Here is a 27795-nt window from a genome sequence, read left to right as displayed (position 1 = left end):
ACTTCGTTCAGTTTGTCAGGTCCCCCCCTGCGCTGCTGTATCATGGTGATCGGCAAGCAACTGGCTTCAGGATGAGGACGGACGTGACGTCATTTAGCAATGGCGCCCGTTTGTTTACGTCTCGAGTACCAAAAGTAGCCACGGACGAGATTAGCTGTGGAACAGCTCCCCAGCTATTCTCTGTCCCTCCATATCGAAGTGTTAACTCTGTATGGGGTGCAGATAGCTATGTGGCGCGTTAATACATGCGTCCCCTGTTGATATACGATGTCTTAAAGGGAAACCTTTAGGATACTCGCTCCAGAAGTTAGAATTCTGTGATAACCTGTGGTTAAATTCTCTGGGAATATCTTAGTAGTTATATACCCAAGGAAGCTACCAAAAAGGAACCTTCCATCAGGACGCCATGGCTATCTCACCCAAAAATAGATTTTTCGCTTCGCTCAAAATCCGTTATATATATATATATATATATATATATATATATATATATATATATATATATATATATATATATATATATATATATATATATATATATATATATATATGTATATATATATATATATATATATATATATATATATATATATATATATATATTTTTTTTTTTTTGGGGGGGCTCAAGCCATGACGTCCTGAGGGAAGGTTCTTTCGGTAGCTTCCTTGGGTATATTTAACTACAAGGATATTCCCAGAGAATTAAACCACAGGTTATCACAGAATTCTAACTTCTGGTGCGAGTACCCTAAAGGTTTCCCTCTAGGATATCGTATATCAACAGGCGACGTATGTATTAACACGCCACATAGCTATCTGCACCCCATATAGAGTTAACACTTCGATATGGAAAGGTGGAGAATAACTGGGGAGCCGTTCCACAGTTACACTCATCCGTGGCTGCTTTTGGTACTCGAAATGTAAACAAACGGGTGCCATTGCTAAATGACGTCACGTCCGTCCTTATCCTTCTGCTTGTAGCGCCTTGCTCTGGTCGGATTTCCCCTTGTGCGATTTTCATCGACTTACATCGCCGTTATGTCTTTACCTTCAGCCTTGCCTTCTTCTGGAAAGTTGAGTACCAGGTCCCAGTATTGTTTGAATAAGCTCTAGCCGTAAAGTAACTTCTACTTTTCGTAAAATATTGTGTTTTGTGGCAGAGCTGTGCCGCTACCGGACGCGCCATTTTATGGCGTCGCTGTTCTTTTGCATGCCTTATTTAGCTAGCCAGAACAGCTTTATCCGGCCTCTTAACTAATTGATATTGTTAGTTATTTAGTCTTCATAGCTAGGAACTACGTATATCGTGTTTTAACGCTCTACTACTCGGTCGTCGTTCGACCCCATACTAGATCGCTAGCTTAGCCCCTAGGCTAGATAGCCTAGCACTTGTGTTCATGCATGATATATTCCAGTGATCCTAGGTTAAGTTATGAAGATTGTGGCATTTTTTATCATACTGTTAACTGTGATGTAAGTGTTTTCGCCTTCAGGGACCATATAGGGGATCGGTTTGATTGCGTTCCTTTCTAACCTAACCTAAATGTAGGAAACCCTATATGCTCCCTTAATCCCCTGCCTGCGGGCATTCCCTCTGTGTGGCCATGCTTCCCCTTCTATATAGGGGAATCTTGTCCACAATCAGAGTATTTATCGCTTCTCTGTCTACTCTAAGGGAATGATCCCCCTGAGGGTTGCGACCGAGAAAGAGGAACGGCTCTGCCCTTCCACAGTTGCATCCGGTTGGGTTACTCATCCCTTCCTGCAACTTGCGATGTGTCTTTCAGCTTACCTAGCCTGGGAATTAACACTCCTTATCTAGGTTAGGCTTTGGGGGGGGCTAGTTCTGTACTTTTATAGTTTGAGACGGTACCCTTGTACCAATCTCATTCTGGTTACCTATCCTAGGCTAGGGAGCGTTCTCCCTATCCTTGGTGGCCGTTCTTGTACAGAGCCTCCTCTATGAAAGACCCCTCTTCTTCTCCCTCCCCACCTATCCCTTTGGTGTTGGCTTGCCTATACACATATGTCCCTAGTCCTACAACTCCTCCCTTGGGTGGAGTGATAGGGCTATCTTGTTCTCCTGCTGAGCTGGCCGCTCTGGTACACATACCCTTCATAGCGTTCTATGGGGGTAGCCACTGGCAGCGGTTTGTCCAGCAGGGGGTTCCCCCTTTTGAGTGTACTCTAACCCTCCCTTGGGTTACCCCAGGCACCCGGCCGACTGCCGGCCCCCTGCCATTGGATGCTAGGAGTACCTACTCCTTTCATGAGTGCATTCTTTCCGGAGGAATGCCGGATGGGTATGTGGTCTAACCCCTCCAATCCCCCCTTACCTGTCTCTCCTTCTATCATGGTGCCGGTCCCTTGCCGCCTCTACTGCCGGCGATACTGCCTTACCTCTGGTGACACTCTTTCATAAGATTTCCCCCCCTCCTCTAAGTCGTCAGCCTTCCGTGTGCCGGAGACTGCCGCCTACCGCCAGCATACAGCCGATGTCCCAGCCCTCCCTTACCTAGTTTCAGCTGGCCGACCTTCGGGGCCGGCCACCGGCGTGCCGGCATTGATTTCCGGCGGCCTGGGTATACTGCCATATACATAATTATCTTATGAACTGATCCAAGCTCACCAAGCCGTCAGCCTTCGGCTGCCGGAGCCCCCGCCTCCTGCCGGCGACCCGCCGCTGTGCCGGCGGTTGCCAAGATGGTATTATGCTTAGATACTCAATGTGTCTGTCTTGATGCCTTCCACCCTGCTGGATCGGCCTCCGGCGTGCCATCGGCCTGCCGACACCCTCCGGAGACGCCAAGGGACATGCACCCTTTCTCATACCTGCCGACAGTCCTCACACTGCAGCCAGATGGCTTAGCCACTTCTACATATAGGTATTGTCTTACCATCTAAATCTGTGGCTGCACTGTCTTCTTGCACATTACAATATTCCAGCATACTCTGTGTCTTAGCACGGCCGATTGCCGGAGCCTATATCTAATACGAGGTCTCCTATTACCCTTCTACCCCAGGGAACTGAGTGGTCTCAGTCCCTGATACACCTCGCAGGCAATTTCTGTTAGAGGCTTAGCTTCTACCCACCACGGTGTCTCCACATGGATTTCCGTTTTGTATCCTTCGGCCACAAAAGAAATTGCCTAATGATAAGGTTACGGTAACCGACCTGGCGGGATTCACAAGTATGTGTCTATCTACTTCCTTTCCCGCTCTCTACCCTCAAACATTATAATACTTATGAATTATTTAATGTTAAATAAAATTTTGATTACTTAATCTTAATCTTAGAGTAATGTAAGTCATTCTTATGCCTTCCATGTACTCATAATCTCTTTCTTTTACTGGAGGAGTACATGAAGTGCGAAAGCAACTTCTGCGGAGTGAAACGCCCGGACTTCTACGGGCACAAGGCGTGTCGGACCCACGCCCCCTGCGCCGCCAAGAAAGGCGACCTGAAATTCTGGGACCCGCAGCACTGTACAGTCTGCAAGAGTCGTCTGGTCGAAGCGTTCGACGATCCTCCTTCAGCGGAGGCAAGGGACAACGCTCGGGAGAAGCTACGCAAGTGGGTGCGTGGCTTCCAGAAGAACACCACCGGACCGTATCTCGCCACCGAAGATTTGAGGGCCTTGCTGTTTCCGAAAGCATCAAAAGACTCAGTGGTCCCCAGTGATCAGATTTCCACCGTCCAGATAGTGGTGGAACCTGATATTGTCATGGCCCAGTCCATGCATGAGTGCCGTCTAGATTCTGACAACGCAGAACGTATGTCGGAAGTTTCGGAAGGAACGGAGAGGAACCTCATGGGCGAGGAGCTCGACTATGAGGAAGATCAGGTGGAATACCCTGATTCGGAGAATGAGGTCGCTCCCACTCCTACCCCCGCACCGACTCCTACACCGACCGAGGAATCCGTTCCTTCGACTTCTGCCACCCCGGATCCTCTCCCATCAGGCACTCAGGAGGTCTTCAAGATGCTTGAAGCCCTCATGGAAAGAAAACTTCGCGAGACCCACGAGCTATTCAGGTCTAACTTAGGAAGTTTTAAACAACCGAAACGGATTTCGGTTAAGGACCTCCCTGCTTGCTCGGATACTAACCCATGGAGGTATGCCGAGCACATGCCGATCACCACTGGCAAGATCTTCATCAGTGAGAAGGTCGGCTCGATCGTGTTGGAAGAAGTGGAATTCTTCCCGAATTTCGAGGCTTATCCGGACTGTTACGTCCGGCTCAGGTCCGAACCCGCCTCTAAAGAAGAGACCGAACCGAAGGAGGTAATTGTGTTCGATCTCACGAAGGCCCAGGCTATGCTAGCCAATGCGGTGAAGAGTAGGGGCTTCACCAATTCCAAGATGCCGGCGCTTAGCAAAAAGCACCCAACCTTTGTTGCGCCGAACAATGCGACCTTCCCCTTTATAGAAAAGGCCTTCACTGCGGTATTGAAAGCAGTGGAAGAAGGGAAACCTTGCCCTGTACTGGAGGAGTGCAGACCCTTCTCCCTTACTGTTCCCCCTGATGATAGACACTGGAAAGACGTCCAGTCAACATTCACAGTGGGGAAGTTAGAGCCTGACGTTGCCGGTCGTCAGTTTAATGAGGACCTCCCAAAGCTCAATGATCACCTCCTTCGTAGGGAACAAGATACGAAGGAGAGGCTTGCCGCATCGCTGTCCCTCCAGGTACAGCTTGAAGTCATTGCCGGAGACACTAGAATCCCGAACTTCTACATGGTCGTAGCCAAAACGCATTTGGCAACGGTAATGAAGGACCTGTACAGCTTCACTAGGGCTCGCAGAGCCTGTCGTGAATTCATGTTCGCGAACGCGACAGTGAAACACGAACCCCGGAGGCTGATTTCTTCCAATATCTGGGGTAAATACCTCTTTCCATCCTCCTTGGTGAAAGAGATCGCTGACAAGGCCGCCACGGAGAACAGGAACCTTCTCCATAAGTGGAGCATGTCGAAGAAAAGGAAATCCTCTCAGGACGATGGCCCTCAACCTAAGAGGAAACCTCTAAAGCCCAAACCCCAGCAACGTCAACAGAGACGGCAGTTTCCGGGTTCCGCTACTCCCAAAGTGGCAGCTCAGCCACAGCAGACCTTTCAGCTGGTCACCCAGCCGGTGGTATCGCAGTCACCGGTCTTCACCCCTGCATTTGAGCAGCACACCACTACCTTTCATCACAGAGGTAGAAGCTCAAACAGAGATTCCGGCAGAGATTCGTCTCGCCGCCCCTCCAGAGGCAGAGGAGGAAGGGGAGCTAGCGGCCGAGGTGGCAAACCCTCGGGAAACCAGAAGCAATGAAGTGCTTCCGGTGGGAGGGAGACTCCGCCAATTCCAGGATCGTTGGACCTTCGATCCCTGGGCACACAGCATCGTCAAGAAGGGACTAGGCTGGAGCTGGACACAACAACCCCCAGCCTTCCAGCAATTCTTCCAACAGTCAACCCCCCTCCTGGAAGAATACGTCCTAGAACTCTTGAACAAGAAGGTGATCAGGAGGGTAAAGTCAACCAGGTTCCAAGGGAGACTATTTTGCGTTCCCAAGAAGGACTCCGACAAACTCAGAGTCATTCTAGACTTATAACCCCCTCAACAAGTTCATTGCGAACAACAAGTTCAAGATGCTGACTCTTCAACAAATAAGGACCCTTCTGCCTCAAGGGGCCTACACGGTCTCCATAGACCTGGCGGATGCCTACTGGCACGTTCCAATGAACCATCACGCTTCCTCCTACCTAGGATTTCGACTCCAAAGGAAAAGTTACGCCTTCAGGGCCATGCCCTTCGGGCTCAACGTGACCCCACGGATCTTCACCAAGCTGGCAGACGCCATCGTCCAACAGCTCCGCCTTCGCGGCGTCCAAGTGATGGCTTACCTAGACGACTGGCTGGTCTGGGCGACATCGCCCGAAGATTGTGTACGATCCTGCAACAAAGTCACCCAGTTCCTAGAATATCTGGGATTCAAGATAAACGCCGAGAACTCTCGCCTCTCTCCAGCTCAGAAGTTCCAATGGTTGGGAATCCATTGGGATCTTCAGTCACACCGCCTTTCCATCCCGCAGAAGAAAAGGAAGGAAATAGCAGGGTCTGTCAGAAAACTGCTGAAATCCAAACGGATCTCAAGACGACAGCAGGAACAAGTTCTAGGCTCTCTACAGTTTGCCTCTGTGACAAACCCAGTGCTTCGCGCACAGCTAAAGGATGCCGCGGGAGTCTGGAGACGTTCTGCATCCATCGCTCGAAGAGACCTCAAGAGACGGCTCCCAAACAGACTTCGCTTACTATTAAAGCTGTGGTCGGAAGCAAAGGCCCTGAAAAGGTCCATTCCTCTTCAACACCCGCCTCCATCGCTCAACACCCACACGGACGCTTCACTGGAGGGTTGGGGAGGTCACTCCCACCAACGACAGGTTCAAGGAACATGGTCTCCCCTATTCAAGACGTTTCACATCAACATCTTGGAGGCCATGGCGGTACTTCTCACCCTGAAGAAACTCTCTCCGCCTCCCTCGCTCCACATCCGTCTGACTCTGGACAACTCGGTGGTAGTCAGATGTCTCAATCGTCAGGGCTCGAGATCGCCCCAGATAAATCAGGTACTTCTTCCAATCTTCCGTCTGGCAGAGAAGAAGAAATGGCACCTGTCTGCAGTTCACCTACAAGGATTCCGCAACGTGACGGCGGACGCTCTGTCACGGACAAACCCAATAGAGTCGGAATGGTCTCTAGACACAAGTTCATTCTCCTTCATCTCTCGCCAAGTCCCGGAACTTCAGATCAATCTCTTCGCGACGAGCGACAACAATCAACTTCCTCGATATGTGGCCCCGTACGAGGACCCCAAGGCAGAAGCAGTGGATGCCATGTCACTGGATTGGAACAGATGGTCCAGGAAATACCTGTTCCCTCCCCCCAACCTTCTGCTGAAAGTCCTCTCCAAACTGAGAACCTTCAAAGGGACAGCGGCCCTAGTGGCTCCCAAGTGGCCCCGGAGCAATTGGTACCCCCTGGTCCTGGAGCTGCAGCCCACGCTGATCCCCCTCCCGGTCCCAGTTCTCTCTCAGCAAGTACAGAAGTCGACTGTCTTCGCTTCACCACTGAAAGTCAGGGACCTTCATCTCATGATTTTCTCTCCCTAGCCGCAAAGAAAAGGTTTGGGATCTCGAAGAAAAGTCTAGACTTCCTCGAGGAATACAAGACCGAATCCACACGACGGCAATACGAATCCTCCTGGAGAAAGTGGGTCTCGTTCGTCAAAGCAAAAAATCCTACGGAAATCACCATTGAGTTTTGCATGTCCTTCTTCATTCACCTTCATGGACAAGGCTTAGGGGCCAACACGATTTCTACCTGCAAATCGGCTTTGACTAGACCACTACTTTACGCTTTCCAGATTGATCTGTCCAGCGATATCTTCAATAAACTACCAAAGGCATGCGCTAGACTACGCCCAGCAGCTCCGCCAAAACCTATCTCCTGGTCCCTGGACAAGGTGCTCCATTTTGCCTCTAACCTGGACAACGATTCGTGCCCTCTCAAGGACCTGACTCAAAAAGTTATCTTCCTTTTTGCTCTCGCCTCGGGAGCCCGAGTCAGCGAAATAGTGGCATTATCAAGAGACGAGGGTCATATCCTGTTCGCAGATACAGGAGAACTTACCCTCTTCCCTGATCCGATGTTTCTCGCAAAAAATGAATTACCTACCAAGCGATGGAGCCCCTGGAGAATCTGCCCCCTGAAGGAAGATGTCTCTCTATGTCCAGTGGAGAGTCTCAAGGTCTATCTTCGAAGAACTTCAGACTTCGGTGGAGGTCAACTCTTCAAAGGAGAAACATTGGGTAGCGACCTGTCACTGAAACAACTAAGAGCAAAAATCACCTACTTCATTCGCAGAGCGGATCCTGACAGTACACCCGCAGGTCATGATCCTAGAAAAGTCGCGTCTTCTCTGAATTTCTTCCAGAGTATGGATTTCGAAAGCCTCAAGAGCTTCACAGGGTGGAAATCGGCGCGCGTTTTCTTCAAGCACTACGCAAAGCAAGTGCACGAAGTTAAACATTTCGTGGTAGCCGCAGGTAGTGTTATGAAACCTGCCGTTTAACTCTGCATAGAACAGCGAGTTACTTGGGACTTTAACTCTACGGGTGCCTGTGTTGACCCTTGTGTGATACATAGTGATTTCATGGACACTTAGTGTTTCTAATAGACTGTTCTTATCAAGGTGAAATGTCATAGACTTCACATGAGTGCCACATGCCCTAGGGCATGGTGTGTTTTTTCTTTGATAAAGACTGACGTTCCTCCGGAACTTGTGTTTCTAAAAGTGAAATTTTCTTTCAGATTCAAGATTGAAGTCTTTTATTTTCTATGTAAATTATTCTTATTATTGTGAATTAACTTTACACCTTTTATTGCAATTATTATTATTATAACCTGCAATTTATGAAATAAAATGTCTATTTTATTACTTGTGCGTCTCTCTTCGCTCCTATTACCATTATGAAATACATGATTGTCATAGTTTCATTTACCCCTTTCCTTTGGAATGAGAAGAATAATATAAATTATCTGTATTATATACTCACCCATGCTGTGTAATATTCCTACTTGAATACTTACCTTCGTCCTGCCTTCAACCAGATTGATCTCTAATCCATGGAGTATAGTGATTAATTATCACTTGTCTACACTTGAGAATATTCCTACCCGAATATTAACCTTCTGTCTTGTCTCCGAGTCCTGCACGAACTCTCCGCAGGGTGAGTAGCCCTTCGATGACCACTTCGGATTTTGGTATAATCCGCCGGGACTTCTCTGCCAGGGGGGCAGGAAGCTGGATCCCCACGGAACCTCTACCGAGGTCACATTACATACCTCTATTCGGAGCCCTTGGCACTTGCTTTAAAAAAGGGGGAATTTTCCACGATACATTAATTCTCTGGTACACTTCTATCAGGACGTCATGGCTTGAGCCAAAGAAACGGATTTTGAGCGAAGCGAAAAATCTATTTTTGGGTGAGATAGCCATGACGTCCTGATGGACCCTCCCGTCTATTCTAGTCCAGCCTTTCAGGCACCGCCCTGTCCTGCTGTATCATGGAGGTTAGCAAGGAGCTGGCATCAGGATGAGGACGGACGTGATGTCATTTAGCAATGGCGCCCGTTTGTTTACGTTTCGAGTACCAAAAGCAGCCACGGATGAGTGTAACTGTGGAACGGCTCCCCAGTTATTCTCCACCTTTCCATAGCGAAGTGTTAACTCTATATGGGGTGCAGATAGCTATGTGGCGTGTTAATACATATGTCCCCTGTTGATATACGATATCCTAGAGGGAAACCTTTAGGGTACTCGCACCAGAAGTTAGAATTCTGTGATAACCTGTGGTTTAATTCTCTGGGAATATCCTTGTAGTTAAATATACCCAAGGAAGCTACCGAAGGAACCTTCCATCAGGACGTCATGGCTATCTCACCCAAAAATAGATTTTTCGCTTCGCTCAAAATCCGTTTTATATATATATATATATATATATATATATATATATATATATATATATATATATATATATATATACTGTATATATATATATATATATATATATATATATATATATATATATATATATACTGTATATATATATATATATATATATATATATATATATATATATATATATATATATATATACTGTATATATATATATATATATATATATATATATATATATATATATATATATATATATATCTATATATTTATTGCTGAGTGAATGGATGACAGATAAAGTGGTGGAATGGAAGGAGATATCATCTAGGTTAATGTGGGTAAGGGTTAAGTTGGGTAGGGAATGTTGGGCTTTTGTCAGTGCGTATGGGCCAGGTTGTGAGAAAAGTGAAGAAAAGCGGAATGAGTTCTCGAATGAATTAACTAGGTGTGTAGAAGGACTGGGTAGAAGGAATTATGTAGTTGTCATGGGTGACTTAAATATTAGAGTGGGCGCTGGAGAGGTAGAAGGTGTCATTGGGAAGTATGGAGTACCAGGTGAAAATGAGAGTGGTGAGAGACTGGTAGATATGTGTGTTGAGCAAGAGATGGTAATAAGTTCTCGCTTTTTCAAAGGGAAAGATAAAAACAAGTATACATGGGTAAGAGTGGCAAATGGAAGAGTGGTAGAAAGGGCGTTAATAGATTATGTGTTGACAACTAAAAGAATGTTTGGAAGATTGAAAGACATGCACGTGTTTAGGGGTGTGGCTAATGGTATGTCTGATCATTTTTAGGTGGAAGGAAAATTAGTTGTAGCAAAAGAGTGGGAGAATAGAGTAGGTGGATGTAAAAGGGAGCTAGTGAGGGTTGAAGTGCTAATAAAACCGGGGGTAAAAAGTAAATATCAAGAAAGGTTGAAAATGGCATATGACGAAGTGAAAGTAAGAGAAACTGGTAATTTAGAGGAGTGGAAGTTAGTTAAAGAAAATTTTGTTGGGATTGCAAGTGATGTGTGTGGCAAGAAGTTTGTTGGAAGCAGCATGAGGAAGGGCAGTGAATGGTGGAATGAAGGAGTGAAAGTGAAAGTGGAAGAGAAAAAAAAGAGGCCTTTTGAAGAATGGCTGCAGAGTAATAGTGTAGAGAAGTATGAAAGATAAAGAGAGAAAAATGTGGAAGTAAAGCGCAAGGCAAGTGAGGCAAAGAGGGCAGCTGACCTGAGGTGGGGTCAGGGATTGGGTCATTCATATGAAGAGAATAAGAAGAAGTTTTGGAAAGAAGTGAAGAGAGTAAGGAAGGCTGGTTCAAGAATTGAAGAGACAGTGAAAGATGGAAATGGAATGTTGTTAAAAGGAGTGGAGGCAAGGAAAAGGTGGGTGGAATATTTTGAAAGTTTACTGAATGTTGAGAATAATAGGGAGGAAGATATAATTGCTGTTGCAGGTGTTGAGGTGCCGAAGATGGGAGTTGAGAATGAGAGAGAGATTAGAAGAGAGGAAGTGAGGAGAGCACTAGATGAAACGAGAGTAGGAAAAGCATCTGGTATGGATGATGTGAGAGCTGAGATGTTGAAGGAAGGGGGTGTGACTGTACTTGAATGGTTGGTGAGATTGTTTAATATGTGTTTTGTGTTGTCAATGGTACCAGTAAATTGGGTTTGTGCATATACTGCACCACTATATAAGGATAAGGAAGATGTGCATGAATGTTGTAATTCAAGGGGTATTAGTTTGTTGAGTGTGGTGGGAAAAGTGTATGGTAGAGTACTGATTAACAGGATTAAGGATAAAACAGATAATGTAATCTTAGAAATACAGGGTGGTTTTAGAAGAGATAGGGGTTGTATGAATCAGATTTTTACTGTTAGGCAGATATGCGAGAAATATTTAGCAAAAGGTAAGGTGTATGCTGCGTTTATGGATCTGGAGAAAGCATATGATAGAGTTGATAGGGAAGCAATGTTGAATGTGATGAGGTTACATGGAGTTGGTGGAAGGTTGTTGCAAGCAGTGAAAAGTTTCTACAAAGGTAGTAAAGCATGTGTTAGGATAGGAAATGAAGTGAACGATTGGTTTCTGGTGAGAGTGGGGCTGAGACAGGTATGTGTGATGTCGCCGTGGTTGTTTAACTTGTATGTTGATGGAGTGGTGAGAGAGGTGAATGCTCGAGTGCTTGGACGAGGATTGAAACTGGTAGACGAGAATGACCATGAATGGGAGGTAAATCAGTTGTTGTTTGCTGGTGATACTGTACTGGTTGCAGACACGGAAGAGAAGCTTGGCTGATTAGTGACAGATTTTGGAAGGGTGTGTGAGAGAAGGAAGTTGAGAGTTAATGTGGGTAAGAGTAAGGTTATAAGATGTACGAGAAGGGAAGGTGGTGCGAGGTTGAATGTCATGTTGAATGGAGAGTTACTTGAGGAAGTGGACCAGTTTAAATACTTGGGGTCTGTTGTTGCAGCAAATGGTGGAGTGGTAGCAGATGTACGTCAGTGAGTGATTGAAGGATGCAATTTGTTGGGGGCAGTTAAGGGATTAGTAAAAAATAGAGGGTTGGGCATGAATGTAAAGAGAGTTCTCTACCAAAAATACTGTATAAATCAATAGGCTTTAGGTTATTTTAATAATTAGAAACTTACCCTTGCTATAGTTTCAATGGGTGCACATTTTAAGGCAGCAATCTTGATAAGCAATTCTGCTCGTCTGTGAATGGGCAAAGCTACAGATTCGTGAATTCGAACTGAGAAAAACATTGCTGGTGATGCAATAAGAGATGGAAGAGTAGCAGCAATAATTGTTAGTATAGCCACAATGTCTGCAGAATACTGTGACATTCGAACATCACTTTGTTCAATCTGAAAAGAAAAATAATTCTAACTATACATTAAAGTTTTAAGTTTACACAAAAGGTTGCCTAATCTTTTAGCATAAATAAATGGGGTGGTCAACTGAGATATCAACAAGTCAATGCTTAAAAGAACATTAAATAAATTAAAATGTACCCAGTAAAAAAAATATAAAAAAAGTCTAAATTTATGCTAGGAGTAAAAATCTGAGAACACACGCAGATTAACATACATATAACAAAAACCAATACTAAATCAACAAAGTAACATAACAAACTATAAATGACGCACTAAAACCCACCATTATGACTGACTCTCTCAAACAGTAAAGCAAGTAATACCATTTTTTCTATATATTACTAGGCAAAATTTTGAACCCATATTGTAGCTATACCATGATCCTTGGGGCCATGATTTTAACAAACATGGGTTTTCATTCTATGAGGTTGCCTACTTATTAATTCAATAAACTGAATCTAATAGTTATTTGGAAAAGTATTCCTATGCAAAACAACTTTGAACAATTATTGGTTTTGTTTGGTTATGAAGGCCTCCACTTCTGTGTGACATGGGCTCTTCCATTGGCAGTCCATGAAAACCATTAATGAAACCCTACACTGAATAAGGTCATGGATGATAGAAACTTTCATCTATATTTACTAAAAAACTTTTAAAACAAGTTTTGTAATTTCAAGACCAGTAGCTCTTAAAGAGATGATTTTGAAATGACCACGACTTATTTTCACTATTTTTCAATCATCTCCCATTAGAAGGGATATGACCATATTTTAACTTTAACTATTTCCCTTGGATAGGAAATGGCCCAATTTTCACAATCTTTCAATTATCTTCCCTTGAATGGGATATGACATTGTTTTCACTATTTTCAAATTATCTTCATGGCACCAACTTGAATAAACTTGAACCACTTTACCCTACTTGCTATATATTACTTTGGCTCATGCATGTTATATACATGCATATATACATACATACATACATACATACATACATACAGAAAAACACATGCTACAAAAACTTTGATAATTAAAGCTCACTTGAACTTTCAGCTGTGATGAACTAAAGACAGCATTCATTTGAAAACTTACAGAAAAAAAATACCATAGCAATTGACATTCTAAAACTTTCAATAGTCTCATAGAATGGTTAAATACTAAAAGTGCCATAAATATAAAACCCAATACTACAATAATAATCAAATAAAGAGAAAATTCACTTAGTTTTGTCTTGAAAAAACAATATTGCTACTTACAGTAACATCCAGAGACATACTTATTCAATTGCAATTAAATTATTAAGCAAGAAAAAATAATGAAAACTTTATCCAAAGTACAGTGAAACCTCGATCACTTCTAAATAGAAAGAAGAACATAGATGTTTAACAATTTCAACCCAGACATCATGAATTTCCAGATCTCAAATAACAAGCAAGAACTTGTACACCTTGCATTAGTATCATTTCGCCAGCATCATTAATCAACCCAAACAAAAGGTAGTTACAGCACTCTAGCCTCGGTTCAAGTGTGTACCTGTCTTCTAGTGCAAACCTGCAAAATCTTTATTTCTTTTTTCTGAGGCTTAAGAATCTTAGAAGTAATTTCAAGTCAAATATACATTGAGAAACCAGATAAACTGAGAAAAATATAGTTTCCAAGTAGGTGGTGTTTGCTTATCTGATACAGTATAAAATAACAAAATAGTAATGCAAAATAAAAATGTTATTTTCCTTAGTAAAATAAATTTTTTAATATACTTACCCGATGATCATGTAGCTGCAACTCTGTTGCCCGACAGAAAAAACCTAAGGTCGGGATACGCCAGCGATCGCTATACAGGTGGGGGTGTACAACAACAGCGCCATCTGTCGAGTAGGTACTCAGGTACTTCTTGTCAACAAGAACCAATTTTCTCCTCGGTCCACTGGGTCTCTATGGGGAGGAAGGGAGGGTCCTTAAATTCATGATCATCGGGTAAGTATATTCAAAAATTTATTTTACTAAGGAAAATAAAATTTTTCAATATTAATCTTACCCGATGATCATGTAGCTGATTCACACCCAGGGGGGTGGGTGGAGACCAGCATACATGTTAACATTAGAAGCTAAGTATCCCGTATTTCATTTTAGCAGTTATTCAAAATAACAAACATAAAATAAATAAGTACCTGGTAAGGAAGTCGACTTGAACCATTACTCTGCCTTTTTAAGTACGTCTTCCTTACTGAGCCTAGCGATCCTCTTAGGATGCTGAGCGACTCCTAGGTGCTGAAGTATGAAGGGCTGCAACCCATACTAAAGGACCTCATCACAACCTCTAATCTAGGCGCTTCTCAAGAAAGAATTTGACCACCCGCCAAATCAACCAGGATGCGGAAGGCTTCTTAGCCTTCCGTACAACCCAAAAACAACAATAAAAAGCATTTCAAGAGAAAGATTAAAAAAGGTTATGGGATTATGGGAATGTAGTGGTTGAGCCCTCACCTACTACTGCACTCGCTGCTACGAATGGTCCCAGGGTGTAGCAGTTCTCGTAAAGAGACTGGACATCTTTGAGGTAAAATGATGCGAACATTGACTTGCTTCTCCAATAGGTTGCATCCATAACACTCTGCAGAGAACGGTTCTGTTTGAAGGCCACTGAAGTAGCCACAGCTCTCACTTCATGTGTCCTTACCTTCAGCAAAGCAAGGTCTTCTTCCTTCATATGAGAATGAGCTTCTCTAATCAGAAGCCTTATGTAGTAAGAAACTGCGTTCTTAGACATAGGCAGTGAAGGTTTCTTAATAGCACACCATAAGGCCTCCGATTGTCCTCGCAAGGGTTTTGACCTTTTAAGATAGTACTTAAGAGCTCTGACAGGGCAAAGTCCTCTCTCCCGTTCGTTACCCACCATGTTGGAAAGGCTAGGTATTTCGAACGATTTAGGCCAAGGACGTGAAGGAAGCTCGTTTTTAGCCAAAAAACCGAGCTGTAAGGAACATGTAGCCGTTTCAGATGTGAAACCTATGTTCCTGCTGAAGGCGTGAATCTCACTTACTCTTTTGGCTGTTGCAAGGCAGACGAGGAAAAGAGTTTTTAGAGCCTCTTGGTCATCGAGGTAGCGAACAGATCTATGGTGGGCTGACCCCACAGGGCCCATAGTCTGCTGCAAACATTCTTGTGAAGGGTCCACTCTGTGGGGATGACCTGACCCTTCCGGCTGAGGCGATCTGCCATGACATTCATGTCGCCTTGAATGAACCTCGTTACCAGCGAAATCTTTCGATCTCTTGACCAGGTGAGGAGGTCCCTTGCGATCTCGAACAACTTCCTCGAATGAGTCCCTCCTTGCTTGGAGATGTACGCCAAGGCTGTAGTGTTGTCGGAGTTCACCTCCACTACCTTGCCTAGAAGGAGGGACTTGAAGTTTCTCAAGGCCAGATGAACTGCCAATAGCTCCTTGCAGTTGATGTGAAGTGTTCTTTGCTCCGGATTCCACGTGCCCGAGCATTCCCGTCCGTCCAGTGTCGCACCCCAGCCCGTGTCCGATGCGTCCGAGAAGAGAAGGTGGTCGGGGGTCTGAACAGCCAATGGTAGACCTTCCTTGAGAAGAATGCTGTTCTTCCACCACGTCAGCGCAGACCTCATCTCTTCGGATATAGGAACTGAGACCGCTTCTAGCGTCATGTCCTTTCTCCAGTGAGCAGCTAGATGATACTGAAGGGGGCGGAGGTGGAGTCTCCCTAACGCGATGAACTGGGCCAGCGATGAAAGTGTCCCTGTTAGACTCATCCACTGCCTGACTGAACATCGGTTCCTTCTCAGCATGCTCTGGATGCATTCTTGGGCTTGACTGATTCTGGGGGCCGACGGAAAAGCCCGAAAAGCTCGACTCTGAATCTCCATACCTAGATAGACAATGGTTTGGGATGGGACGAGTTGGGACTTCTCTATATTGACCAGGAGACCCAATTCCTTGGTCAGATCCATAGTCCATCTGAGATTCTCCAGACAGCGACGACTTGACGGAGCTCTTAAAAGCCAGTCGTCCAAATAGAGGGAGGCTTTGATGTCTGCCAAGTGAAGGAATTTGGCAATATACCTCATCAGTTTGGTAAACACAAGAGGTGCCGTGCTTAGGCCAAAGCACAGGGCTTGGAACTGGTAAACGACCTTTCCAAAGACGAACCTTAGGAAAGGTTGGGAGTCTGGATGGACGGGGACATGAAAGTACGCGTCTTTTAGGTCCAACGAGACCATCCAGTCTTCCTTCCTGACCGAAGCTAGCACCGACTTCGTCGTCTCCATCGTGAACGTCTGCTTGGTGACAAAAGCATTGAGAGCACTGACGTCCAGCACCGGTCTCCACCCTCCTGTCTTCTTCGCTACCAGGAAGAGACGGTTGTAGAAGCCCGGGGATTGATGGTCCCGGACTATGACTACCGCTCCCTTTTGTAGCAAGAGAGACACCTCTTGCTGTAAAGCTAGCCTCTTGTTCTCCTCCTTGTAGTTGGGAGAGAGGTTGATGGGAGTAGTTGCTAGAGGGGGATTGCGCAAGAACGGAATCCTGTACCCCTCTCTTAGCAACTTCACAGACTGAGCGTCTGCACCTCTGCTCTCCCAAGCCTGCCAGTAGTTCTTGAGCCTGGCTCCCACTGCTGTCTGGAGAAGTAGGCAGTCAGATTCTGCCTTTTGAGGACTTGGAACCCTTCTTCTTTTTGCCACGATGACTGTCGGCACGGGTACCTCCTCTGCTGGAGGTTCTGCCACGAAAGGGCGGGATGAACCTAGACGCTGGTGTGTCCATCCTAGGTCTAGGCACGGAAGGTAAAGCTGTGACTTTACGTGCGGAAGACGCCACCAGGTCATGGGTATCCTTCTGGATCAACGAGGCAGCAATCCCCTTGATCAGCTCTTCCGGAAAGAGACACTTGGAAAGCGGAGCAAACATCAACTCCGACTTCTGGCATGGTGTGATCCCCGCAGACAAGAAGGAGCAAAGGTGATCTCTCTTCTTAAGCACTCCAGACACGTACGAAGCCGCAAGCTCACCAGACCCATCCCGAATGGCTTTGTCCATGCTAGACATGATAAGCATGGCAGAGTCCTTATCCGAAGGGGAGGTCTTTCTGCTTAACGCTCCCAAACACCAGTCCAGGAAGTTGAAGATCTCAAAAGCACGAAAAACTCCCTTCAACAGATGGTCCATGTCAGAAAAGGACCAGCAAATCTTGGAGCGTCTCATAGCCAGCCTGCGGGGAGAGTCAACCAGACTTGAGAAGTCGCCCTGGGCAGAGGCAGGAACTCCCAAGCCGGGTTCCTCTCCCGTGGCATACCAGACGCTAGATTTGGAAGCAAGCTTGGTAGGCGGAAAGATGAAGGCAGTCTTCCCCAGTTGCTTCTTGGACTGCAACCACTCTCCCAGTACCCTCAAAGCTCTCTTGGATGAGCGCGCGAGTACGAGTTTCGTAAAGGCAGGAGCTGCTGACTGCATGCCTAAAGCGAACTCGGAGGGAGGTGAGCGCGGGGTTGCAGACACAAACTGTTCCGGATACAACTCCCTAAACAGGGCAAGGACTTTCCTAAAGTCTAAGGAGGGAGGCGTAGACTTGGGTTCTTCTATGTCGGAGTGCGGATCGTCCAAATGCGCAGCTTCGTCGTCATCAGATACTCCTTCATCCGAATGCTGAGGAGGAAGTGGCAAAGGTGGAGCAGAAAGCTGAACGGCTGAATCCGGCAGCACGGGTGCATGCGTAGCTGCACTGGATCCAACATCATGCCGCTGCTGGTCAGTCTGAGAGCTGGCAACAACAAAAGCGGAGTGCTGGTGTGTGGGAGGGACTGCCGTGGGTTGCGGAGACTGCCGCATTGCGTCAAAACACGGCAGCTTGACAGCACCTTCCCACTGCTGATGCGGTAGCTCACGCATGTCAACGGAGGGTGCCGCATGTCGGCTAACGTCAACATGCGTCTGGCAGGGTCGACTGCGCATCGGTGGTGGAGCTCTCACAGGCGGAGTGTGGGAGCAGGCAGCCGCAGTATCTGCTGAGCGCACAACCGTGGCAGGTTGTAGGTTAACAGGTGCAATGTCAACCTTCTCAGCACGATACTCCTGCATGAAGGAAGCAAGCTGAGACTGCATAGTCTGCAGCATAGACCACTTAGGGTCTACCGTGGTAGGTGCGGCAACAGACGGAGTGATTGCCTGCTGCGGAACCACTCTACCTCTCTTGGGAGGTGTGCAGTCTTCGGAAGACTGCGGCGAGTCCGAACTGACCCAGTGGCTACACCTGGGCCGTTGGACTCGCTCGGAAGGGACCTTGCGCTTGAGAGGTCGTGAGACCTTGGTCCAACGTTTCTTCCTAGAAACTTCTTCCACAGACGAGGAATGAATGGGCTCACTCGTCTGTTTGTGGATGGGACGATCTCTGCCAGATACATCCGCAACCACTGAGGGTACATCCGTACGCTGATCAAGGCCTGTCGAACCCTTTGGTCCTTCGACATTGCTTCTCCCCTGGGCTTGGGAGCTTGCAAGAGGTCCCGGACTGGGAGGACGACTGGCACGAACAGATGCACCCTCATGCGTAACACTGACACTGACACTTTTCACCGCACTTGCACTCACTACACTTCCCACTGCACTTTTCTCTTTCAACTCTTTGACATCGGCCAAAAGTTGATTCCGGTCATTAGCTAATGACTCCACTCTGTCACCAAGAGCCTGAATGGCCCGCATCATGTCCGCCATCGAGGGTTGAGCACTAGTAGCAGGGTCGGGAGTCACCACTACAGGGGAAGGAATAGGTTGAGGGGCATGGGGAGAGGAAAAATCAAAAGAGCGAGACGAACTCCTCCTGATCCTATCCTTCTCTAGCCTACGTGCATTCTTTAGGAATTCATTAAAATCGAATTCCGAAAGCCCAGCGCATTCCTCACATCGATCTTCCAATTGACAGGATTTACCCCTACAATTGGAACAAACGGTGTGAGGATCTATAGAGGCCTTCGGAAGACGCCTAGAACAGTCCCTAGCGCTACACTGCCTGTACTTAGGGACTTGAGAATGGTCAGACATCTTGAATTCTTGAATTAGCCAAGGGGGGAATCCAAAAACTATCAAAGTCGTCAACAATTAATCCAAAACTAATCAAAAAGCTTGATAAGTTAATGAAAATAACTCCTGAACAGCGAAAGCTAATATCTAGAGCGAATACATCACCAAAAAGCGTGAAAACAACTCCAGAAACAACAGCGTATCCAAGTAGGTCTTGCCGGTGGCACGACAGAGGAAAAATTAGTTCTTGTTGACAAGAAGTACCTGAGTACCTACTCGACAGATGGCGCTGTTGTTGTACACCCCCACCTGTATAGCGATCGCTGGCGTATCCCGACCTTAGGTTTTTTCTGTCGGGCAACAGAGTTGCAGCTACATGATCATCAGGTAAGATTAATATTGAAAAAATCTGTATAGTACTGCACAACACTGAAAAACAAGAAGGCCATTAAGGAACTATATAGCTAAAAGAGTGACAGTCCTATTAAAACAGAGAACCAATGCAATAAAAAAGGTAGAGGAATTGTGGCCGATTTAAATAAAGGAGAATCAGTATTGCTTTTTTCTCAAAGCTGGCTGAATTGTCAATGTCTACCCTAAAACTGATAAACTTCCTCCTTTCTTTCCTTATAATTCCTACCCCTATAGCAAGGTATTGAAACCACAGACAGGTAGTCGTCGACTTACGACCAAGATAGGGACCAAGAAACTGGTTGTAACTCAATCTAGACGTATGTCAAACTAAAAATGTGAAGTTTACGTAGATTTGTTATGCTGTATCATGATACTGTAACCATCATGGTCATATTTTATCAATATTTTCTTACTGTATATCCTTACAGTATTTCATTTTCTTGGTTCCTAGGATATCATATGCTTTATTGAAGCACTTTTGTATTTACTTTTCAATTTAAGGAGCATTTTAACAATCAATTATCACTGACTTTTCTGTTTTGTTTAGCTTTGGTCATGATTAGCTGATTTCAAGGTCCCACAACTGTATCAGCAATATGCGCACATACAAATAACAAGGACTATCGTTTTTATAATTTCTTAACTTATTCAAAATATCTTCATAATTAATATTACATCAGCACCAATATTATAGGATATCATAGATTTCATTGTGCAACCACCAAATTTTAGCCCATAAAATATGATTTTATATATCTCCGGTGTCATGCGAGTTCTTTTAGAGAAGCCAAATTACAATAGACTAACAATAGCCTTCATCCCATCCTCTAGTTCATTGGGTTAAAAAATAAAAGAGAAGGATAAAAGTAACAATAAATATTGCATAATTGGATACAGCCACAATAACAACGAAACAAAACCCAGATGCTTTGTCATGAACAGTTGAACCAGATAGCAGTTGTTTTTCTCGCATTTCAATCTCCTCTTATGAAAGAATAACTTCAGGAAGTACCTGTTCGATATAAAGATTCTGGATGTAAAAGGAAATTATCTTTTAATTCAGGAGATAAACTAGAGTAAAACCTATGGAGGAGATAAACTAGAGAAAACTAAACTAGTTGATTATGATGAGAGTGAGTTTGTTAGTTCTTGGAATAAGTTTAAAATGACAAATTCGTAGATAATTTGTATTTTTCCTAACTATAGAAACCTTAGCTATTTAATAGGGGTATTACTTTCGGCGTAGCTGAAATGACAAGCCATCAAAATTTAACGAGGGTTAACTACCCATACCGCTAGTTAGCGGGGGTAGGGGAGGGTAGCTTGCTACTGCCCGCCCCCCCTTCACACACCTGTGATTGCGCTCACTTTGCTTGGAGGTAGGACTTCAAGAGGGATAGGGCTGGCGGGTAAGTTTGTTTAAATAGCTAAGGTTTGTATAGTTAGGAAAAATACAAATTATCTACGAATTTGTCATTTGTTCCATAAGTGGAATACAAACTACACTATTTATTAGGGGTAACTCATCCATTAGGTAGGATGGACGTCCCAGCCAATCTGGCTTTTGACTTTACCCGGGGGCTCCTTATAAGAGTACGTCAGTACTCAAAAATAAGGAGTCCCTGCACCTCGCTAAAACCTTGCTACGCAAGGTCCACAGCCTACACAAGCTGTGTGTTGAGGTATATAGAAGTGTGACTGTCCAGGTAAAGTTATTCCGAGTTCTTTAGGAGGAAAAACTGTGTAACTAGGACTTTCCCAATACCACCTCATCAAAGTATGGGGACGCAACAGTATTAGTCTTAATACTAGGAACACAAGGGAGCATGGTTTACCTGTAGTGGTTTGACATCAGCTGTGCAGAGAACCCAGGATGCTGCTTCCCCAGAGAGAGGGGAGAATGAAGAAAATAAGAGCCAGTCAAACCTTTTTATTCACGCAGACTAAAACCGGGTAACAATGCCCTCAACCTTCTGAGGTTTTACACCAGCTGTTGTGCAGCCACCACAGGACCGATAGAGAACGTATTGAGTCTCCTGTGGGTCACGTCTTGCAGGTAGTGGGATATGAATGTGGTCTGACAATTCCACACCCCAGCTTGAAGAACCTGCGTAACTTAGAAGTTTCTTTTGAATGCCTGACATCATGAGCTCTGGGGCGACGTGAAGGAGGAAGGTCTGGATTCAATACATGGTCTATGACCTTGCGAATCCGTACTGAGATGGTGTTCTTGGTGACCCTCCTTTTGGTCCTTCCTGTGCTGACGAATAGTGCAGGCACATGGGGATGGGCTGCGGCTGTTCTCTTAAGATACAGCCTCAAACTCCTCACTGGGCATAGTAAGAGATGGTCTGGGTCATCTGCTACAGTACGGAGACTAGAAATCCGGAAGGAGTCGAACCGTGGATCAGCTACTCCCGGGTTCTGAGTCTTGGCAATAAACTCAGGGACGAAGTTGAACGTTACCTCTCCCCATCCCCTTGAATGGGCGATGTCATAAGAGAGACCATGAAGTTCACGGACTCGTTTGGCCGAAGCCAAAGCTAGCAGGAACACCGTCTTCCAAGATAAGTGGCGATCGGTTGCCTGGCGTAATGGTTCATGGGGAGGTCTCTTAAGAGACCTGAGAACTCGAACCCCGTTCCATGCAGGAGGTCTCACTTCTGACTGAGGGCAGGTAAGTTCATAAATCGTACGAGTAAGAAAAGTTCTAGCGATGAGGAAATGTCCATTCCTTTCAGGCTGAAGGCAAGGCTTAAGGATGAGCAATAGCCTTTTACTGCCGAGACTGACAGGTGCATTTCTTCACGCAAATACATAAGGAAATCCGCTATTGCTGGAATAGTGGCATTGAGAGGACACCAACCACAGAAGACTTTCTACTTTGCCTGGTAGACTGCTGCTGATGACTTATGCAGGTAGCCAGACATACTAGTCGCAACTTGTTGCGAAAATCCTCTATGAGAGAGATGCTGGATAGTCTCCAGGCGTGAAGTCGTAGCGAAGCTACTGGTTTGTGGAAAATGTTGGCGTGTGGTTGTTTGAGTAGATTGTGTCGTGGAGGGAGTTCTCTTGGGGGCTCCATTAGGATCTGCAGAAGGTTTGGAAACCATTCTGCGTGATGCCTTAGTGGAGCTATGAGGGTCATCGAAAGATTGACCGATGTTCTGGTCTTGTTGAGTACCCTCCTCATCAGACAGAACGCGGAAAGGCATAAACGTCAATGTTGTCCCACCGTAGTTGGAATGCATTTTGCCAGAGAGCCTTGGGGTCTGGGATTGGGGAACAATACAGTGGGAGCCTGAAGTTCAGGGCCGTTGCGAAGAGGTCCACAGTCGGAGAACCCCACAAAGTCAGGACTTTGTTGGCTACTAGATGATCCAAAGACCACTCGGTACTCACTATCTGAGATGCTCTTCTCAGGTTGTTGGCGAGCACATTCCTTTTGCCCGGAATGAAGTGTGCCAATAGTGGTATCGAGTGGATTTCGGCCCATCTCAGTATCTCTACTGCTAGATGGGATAGAAGCTGCGAAAAAGTACCTCCTTGCTTGTTGATGTAAGCCACTACTGTGGTGTTGTTGCTCATCACCACCACTGAGTGGCCCGCCTGGAACTGTTGAAGGGCCAGAAAGACAGCCTTCATCTCTAGGAGATTTATGTGGAGGTACTCTTCTGACTCTGAGCAGAGGCCTGAGGTCGTGTGGTGCAGCACGTGGGCCCCCCACCCTTTTTTTTTTTGAAGCGTCTGAGAACAGCATCAAATCCAGGGGGCGGGGACGAGAAGATCCACTCCCCTTCGTAGGTTCTCGTCTGCCACCCACCACTGGAGGTCTGTCAGTTCCGCTGATCCCGTGGGGATCCGGATACCCGGGGAATCGCGAGTATGATTCCAACGGGACTTGAGTTGCCACTGGAGGGATCTCATCCTGAGGCGACCACTGGGAACTAGACAGGCCAGCGATGAAAGGTTTGGGCTGGAAGTTCTTCTCGTCTGAGAAAAGGTCTTGCGACCTTTCGAGCCTTGTTATCCTGTCGTCTCATGGGAAGGCTTTGTGGAGATTGGTGTCTATAATCATGCCTAGGTATACTTGTCTCTGTGTAGGAAGCAGGGATGACATCTTGAGATTAACCATGATCCCCAGATCTTGGCAAAGTCTCAGAAGTTTGTCTCGGTGTTGAAGAAGGGTTAACACCGAGTCTGCTAGGATTAGCCAGTCGTCCAGATAACGGAGGAGACAGATGCCAATCCTGTGTGCCCAAGATGACACTAGAGCAAACACTCTGGTGAAAACTTGAGGTGCTGTGGAAAGACCGAAGCACAGCACCTTGAACTGGTACTTTCTGTTGTCTAGGCTGAATCTTAAGTACTTCCTTGAAAACTGATGGACTGGGATCTGGAAGTATGCATCCTTTAGGTCCAGTGTACACATGAAGTCCTGCAGTCTTACTGCTAGTCTGACCATGTCTGCCATCTCCATGCTGAACGGAGTTTGTTTAACAAACTTGTTCAGGGATGAGAGGTCGATGACTGGTCTCCAGCCTCCAGACGCCTTTCTTACAAGAAAGAGTCGACTGAAGAAGCCTGGGGACCCGTCGAGGACCTCTTGGAGAGCGCCCTTCTTCAACAGGGTCTGGACTTCTCCCCGAAGGGCCTGCCCCCTTGCCGATCCCATGGCAAGGGAGTCTATTGACACTGGATTCCTGGTCAGGGGAGGGAGAGACGTTATGAACAGGATGCGATATCCTAGATGGATCACAAAGATTGTCCAGGAACCGGCCCCAAGTTGCTTCCACCTGTCTGAGCAACTTTGCAGGCATCCCCCCGCTGGTGGAAACGCAGGGGGAGTGCCTATCCTAGCGTTTGCGGCCTTGGCCGCTCCCTCTAGGATTCTTTCCTCCAGTGGAGGACTTTTTGCCTTTCCTGTCCTTGACAGGAAAGAGCTTATTAGACACTCTTGTCTTCGCTGCTGGTTTCGTCATCACGGTCTTGGTCGGACGGGACTGCTGAGGTGCTGGAAGTTTATAGGGCTTGGATGTCAAAGCCCTATGGAGGAGGGAGTCTCGATGAGACTTCTTCCACCTCTTAGCAGCAAGTTCCACGTCCTTAGGCTCAAACAGGTGGGCCCCCTCTAGGGAGGAATGTCTAACTAGCGGTATGGGTAGTTAACCCTCGTTAAATTTTAATGGCTCATCATTTCAGCTACGCCGAAAGTAATACCCCCATTAAATAGCGTGGTTTGTATTCCAGTTACGGAACAAATACAGGTATAGAAGTCAGGGCTTCGAGGCTAGGCATATTCAAGAATTCTAAAAAGAGAAGTGGCATACATAGTGTATCATGACATGGGAAGGGCACTAATTAAAATAAAGAAACTAATAAGAGTTATGCTGGATAGTTTATAAACTTCATTAAGGCTGAGGGCTTTATTCCTCTAAGCAAATTTTCAAGTGTGATGAGAGGACTATGAGGACCTATTAACCCAGGGGGAGAAGGCCTTGTTGAGGCATAAACCAATGAAAGATAAGGTAACTCTGTTGATATGAGGGAATGCTAGTGGGAACTTCATGGGATAGCCATGACCTGCTTACCATTCTGAAAACACGTCTTCAAAAACATAATGTCTTTAAAAACAAATTACACATAATGTGAAGGGTCAACAGTAAAACTTTGGTAACATGTCAATTTCCATTGAGGGGTTTCATGTTTTTGGGCCAAGCAGTGTGAAAAAATACCTCTAAGGAAAACTTAATGTTACCCTCCTGGAGGATGCATCTGTTCACCCTCCAGGCTTAAAAAGTTACCGGAGGACTTCAGTTTTATAACTGAAGTTTTTGCTTCCCCCCTATATGACTCCTATTATCCAACTCATGGACAAGCAAGGGAAAAACTTTAAGAAGCTTTACACCAAAGCACTTTTCCATGTGCATTTTGAAGTCTCCTCTGATACAGAACTAAACACTTACAGCTCTGGAAGAACTATTTCAATATACTCCTCTTTATAGGCCTGATAAACAAAACCTGAGGGAAGTGTCTTCCAAAATAATGAACTCATGTAGGGAGTTATGGCCAGACTCTGTACCAGTGATTTTGAAAGTTTTCAAGCTTTAGCTTTGGTGAAAACACTGAGTTGCTAGGCAAGTCTATGAGCTTGGACATCGGTGATGAAAATGTTAAGGAGTTACCAAAGGACCACAGCTCAGGGCTCACCACAGAGGAACTCCAAAGCCTAAGGAAAGAGCAACAACAAAGAGCATCCGAGGAAATATATTTAGAGAAGACGAAGGTAAGGGATGATGTTCGTATTTCAGTACAAGTTAAATTTTCATGTATTGAGTTTCTTGTCATTTTGTATGATTTGATGCATCCAAGTACCATAAACTTCATGTTAAAATGTTTAATAATAAATGGATTAAATCTATTCACATTACTTCTTCCGGGAAAAGTTAGAGTGATGCTCAAGTGACCTTCCAGAATGAATGGAGTTCAACTTCAGATGTTCCTCTTTATATAATATGTTATCAAACAGCCATACAATACCAAATTGATTACCTGTGCATATCGAGTAACCATCAAACTGAGGGTATCTGTAAATATGCTTGCCAAAATGCTTTCACTTATTCGAGGGGATGTGAATCTCCACAAGTCATTACGGACACCTGAAAAGAAATTGAAAAGAGTACTAAAAGTATAAAGAGGAATAATTAGAAGTGAGCATAAATAATTAATATTTCCAAGCAGTAGCAAAAATTAACACATTGAGCAGTGCAAGAAATTACAGATATTTTTATTGCAATAAATTGGGCAGTTAAGCTACTTGCCGCTCTAAGATCACATTGACCTTATAAGGATTAAAAGGCATATTTTATAGAGGTTTTCATACAAACCTATATTGCACACTATCATCAGAAAGTGTAAATACATACAGTATATAATAAAATGACAAAATCATTTATTTATCTATAAAAAGTCCCATCATTCACACATGGAAAATGAATAAATAGTAAACTATACCCAAATAGTCACTAACTTATACTCAACAGAGGAGAAAAAACTAGAATCCTGTTTTTTTTCTTTTAGCAAACTGAAAGAATGAACATTCAAGTACTGTACACTGCAGTATAATTACCAGACTTTAATAAGTACACTAAAATGTTTATTAAATTTAGTTATTTTGCTTCTATGACCTGAACATAAACAAATTTGGCATGAATGTTGTAAAATTTCTTATCGATTCTTGCCAACAAATACTAATATTTAAGTTACATAACATAATGCAATTGAATTTTTATGTAATAACTGTAGTGTATGACTTATCAAATTTTCTTTAGGTCATACAAATATTTCGGTTGTCAAAATTAAACAAGATAACTTAGGTGATATATGAATATGGGGTTTTGGACGAGTTAAGTAGCAAAAGTTTTTTGGGCAAACTGAAAGCAGTGAAAAACCCATACAAAAGCTGCCTTCCTCCTCCATACCATTATACATCCTGACAAGGATCTTGAGATCTAAGACCTTTTATGTGTAAGATCAAGAAAAAACTTTTCTTTGAATTAACATGTGATCTTGAAAAACAGGTACTGTAAATTTAAAAATGAGGACAAAGAAATTACCAAACCATGTGATGCCAACCTACAACGTGTCATCAAAATCATTAAGAAAATTATGACTTTAAATCAAGATGTGACCTTTAAAAAAGATGGGTCTTCTACCAAAACATGATTTTTTGTATTCGTGTACGAACAAAAATAATTTGTATTTTTCGTTACAATATAGACCATCGTACATTTATAAGAGTAAGACTTCACCGAAGTTGAAATTACCAAAAAAATTTAGAGATCAAGTTATAACTCCTATCAGATGACAGATAAACCCCACCCCTCCACCAGTCAATCAGCAAGACACTTTCTTTCAACTTTTGGTCAAAGATTTGCAGGATGGTTGAACTTTCAGATATCATTTCATAATCGTTA

The 27795-nt window shown here is 44.7% G+C and overlaps 1 protein-coding gene across 1 annotated transcript in view; it reads right to left on the bottom strand.

The window, feature by feature from the left end:
* The window catches only part of LOC137621556 (uncharacterized protein KIAA0825 homolog), a 155591-nt gene that overhangs the window by 104555 nt on the left and 23241 nt on the right, over positions 1-27795 (bottom strand). The window contains exons 3-4 of the mRNA XM_068351948.1: positions 26372-26478; positions 12143-12358 (exon numbers count right to left, since the gene is read on the bottom strand). Coding sequence (XP_068208049.1) covers positions 12143-12358; positions 26372-26478 — 323 coding nt within the window. The remainder of the gene's footprint in view (positions 1-12142; positions 12359-26371; positions 26479-27795) is intronic.

Source organism: Palaemon carinicauda, chromosome 28 (assembly GCF_036898095.1).
Source record: "Palaemon carinicauda isolate YSFRI2023 chromosome 28, ASM3689809v2, whole genome shotgun sequence".
Lineage (NCBI taxonomy): Eukaryota > Metazoa > Arthropoda > Malacostraca > Decapoda > Palaemonidae > Palaemon > Palaemon carinicauda.
Note: the sequence above shows the minus strand (reverse complement) of the source record. Positions and strands in the feature narration are given on the sequence as shown.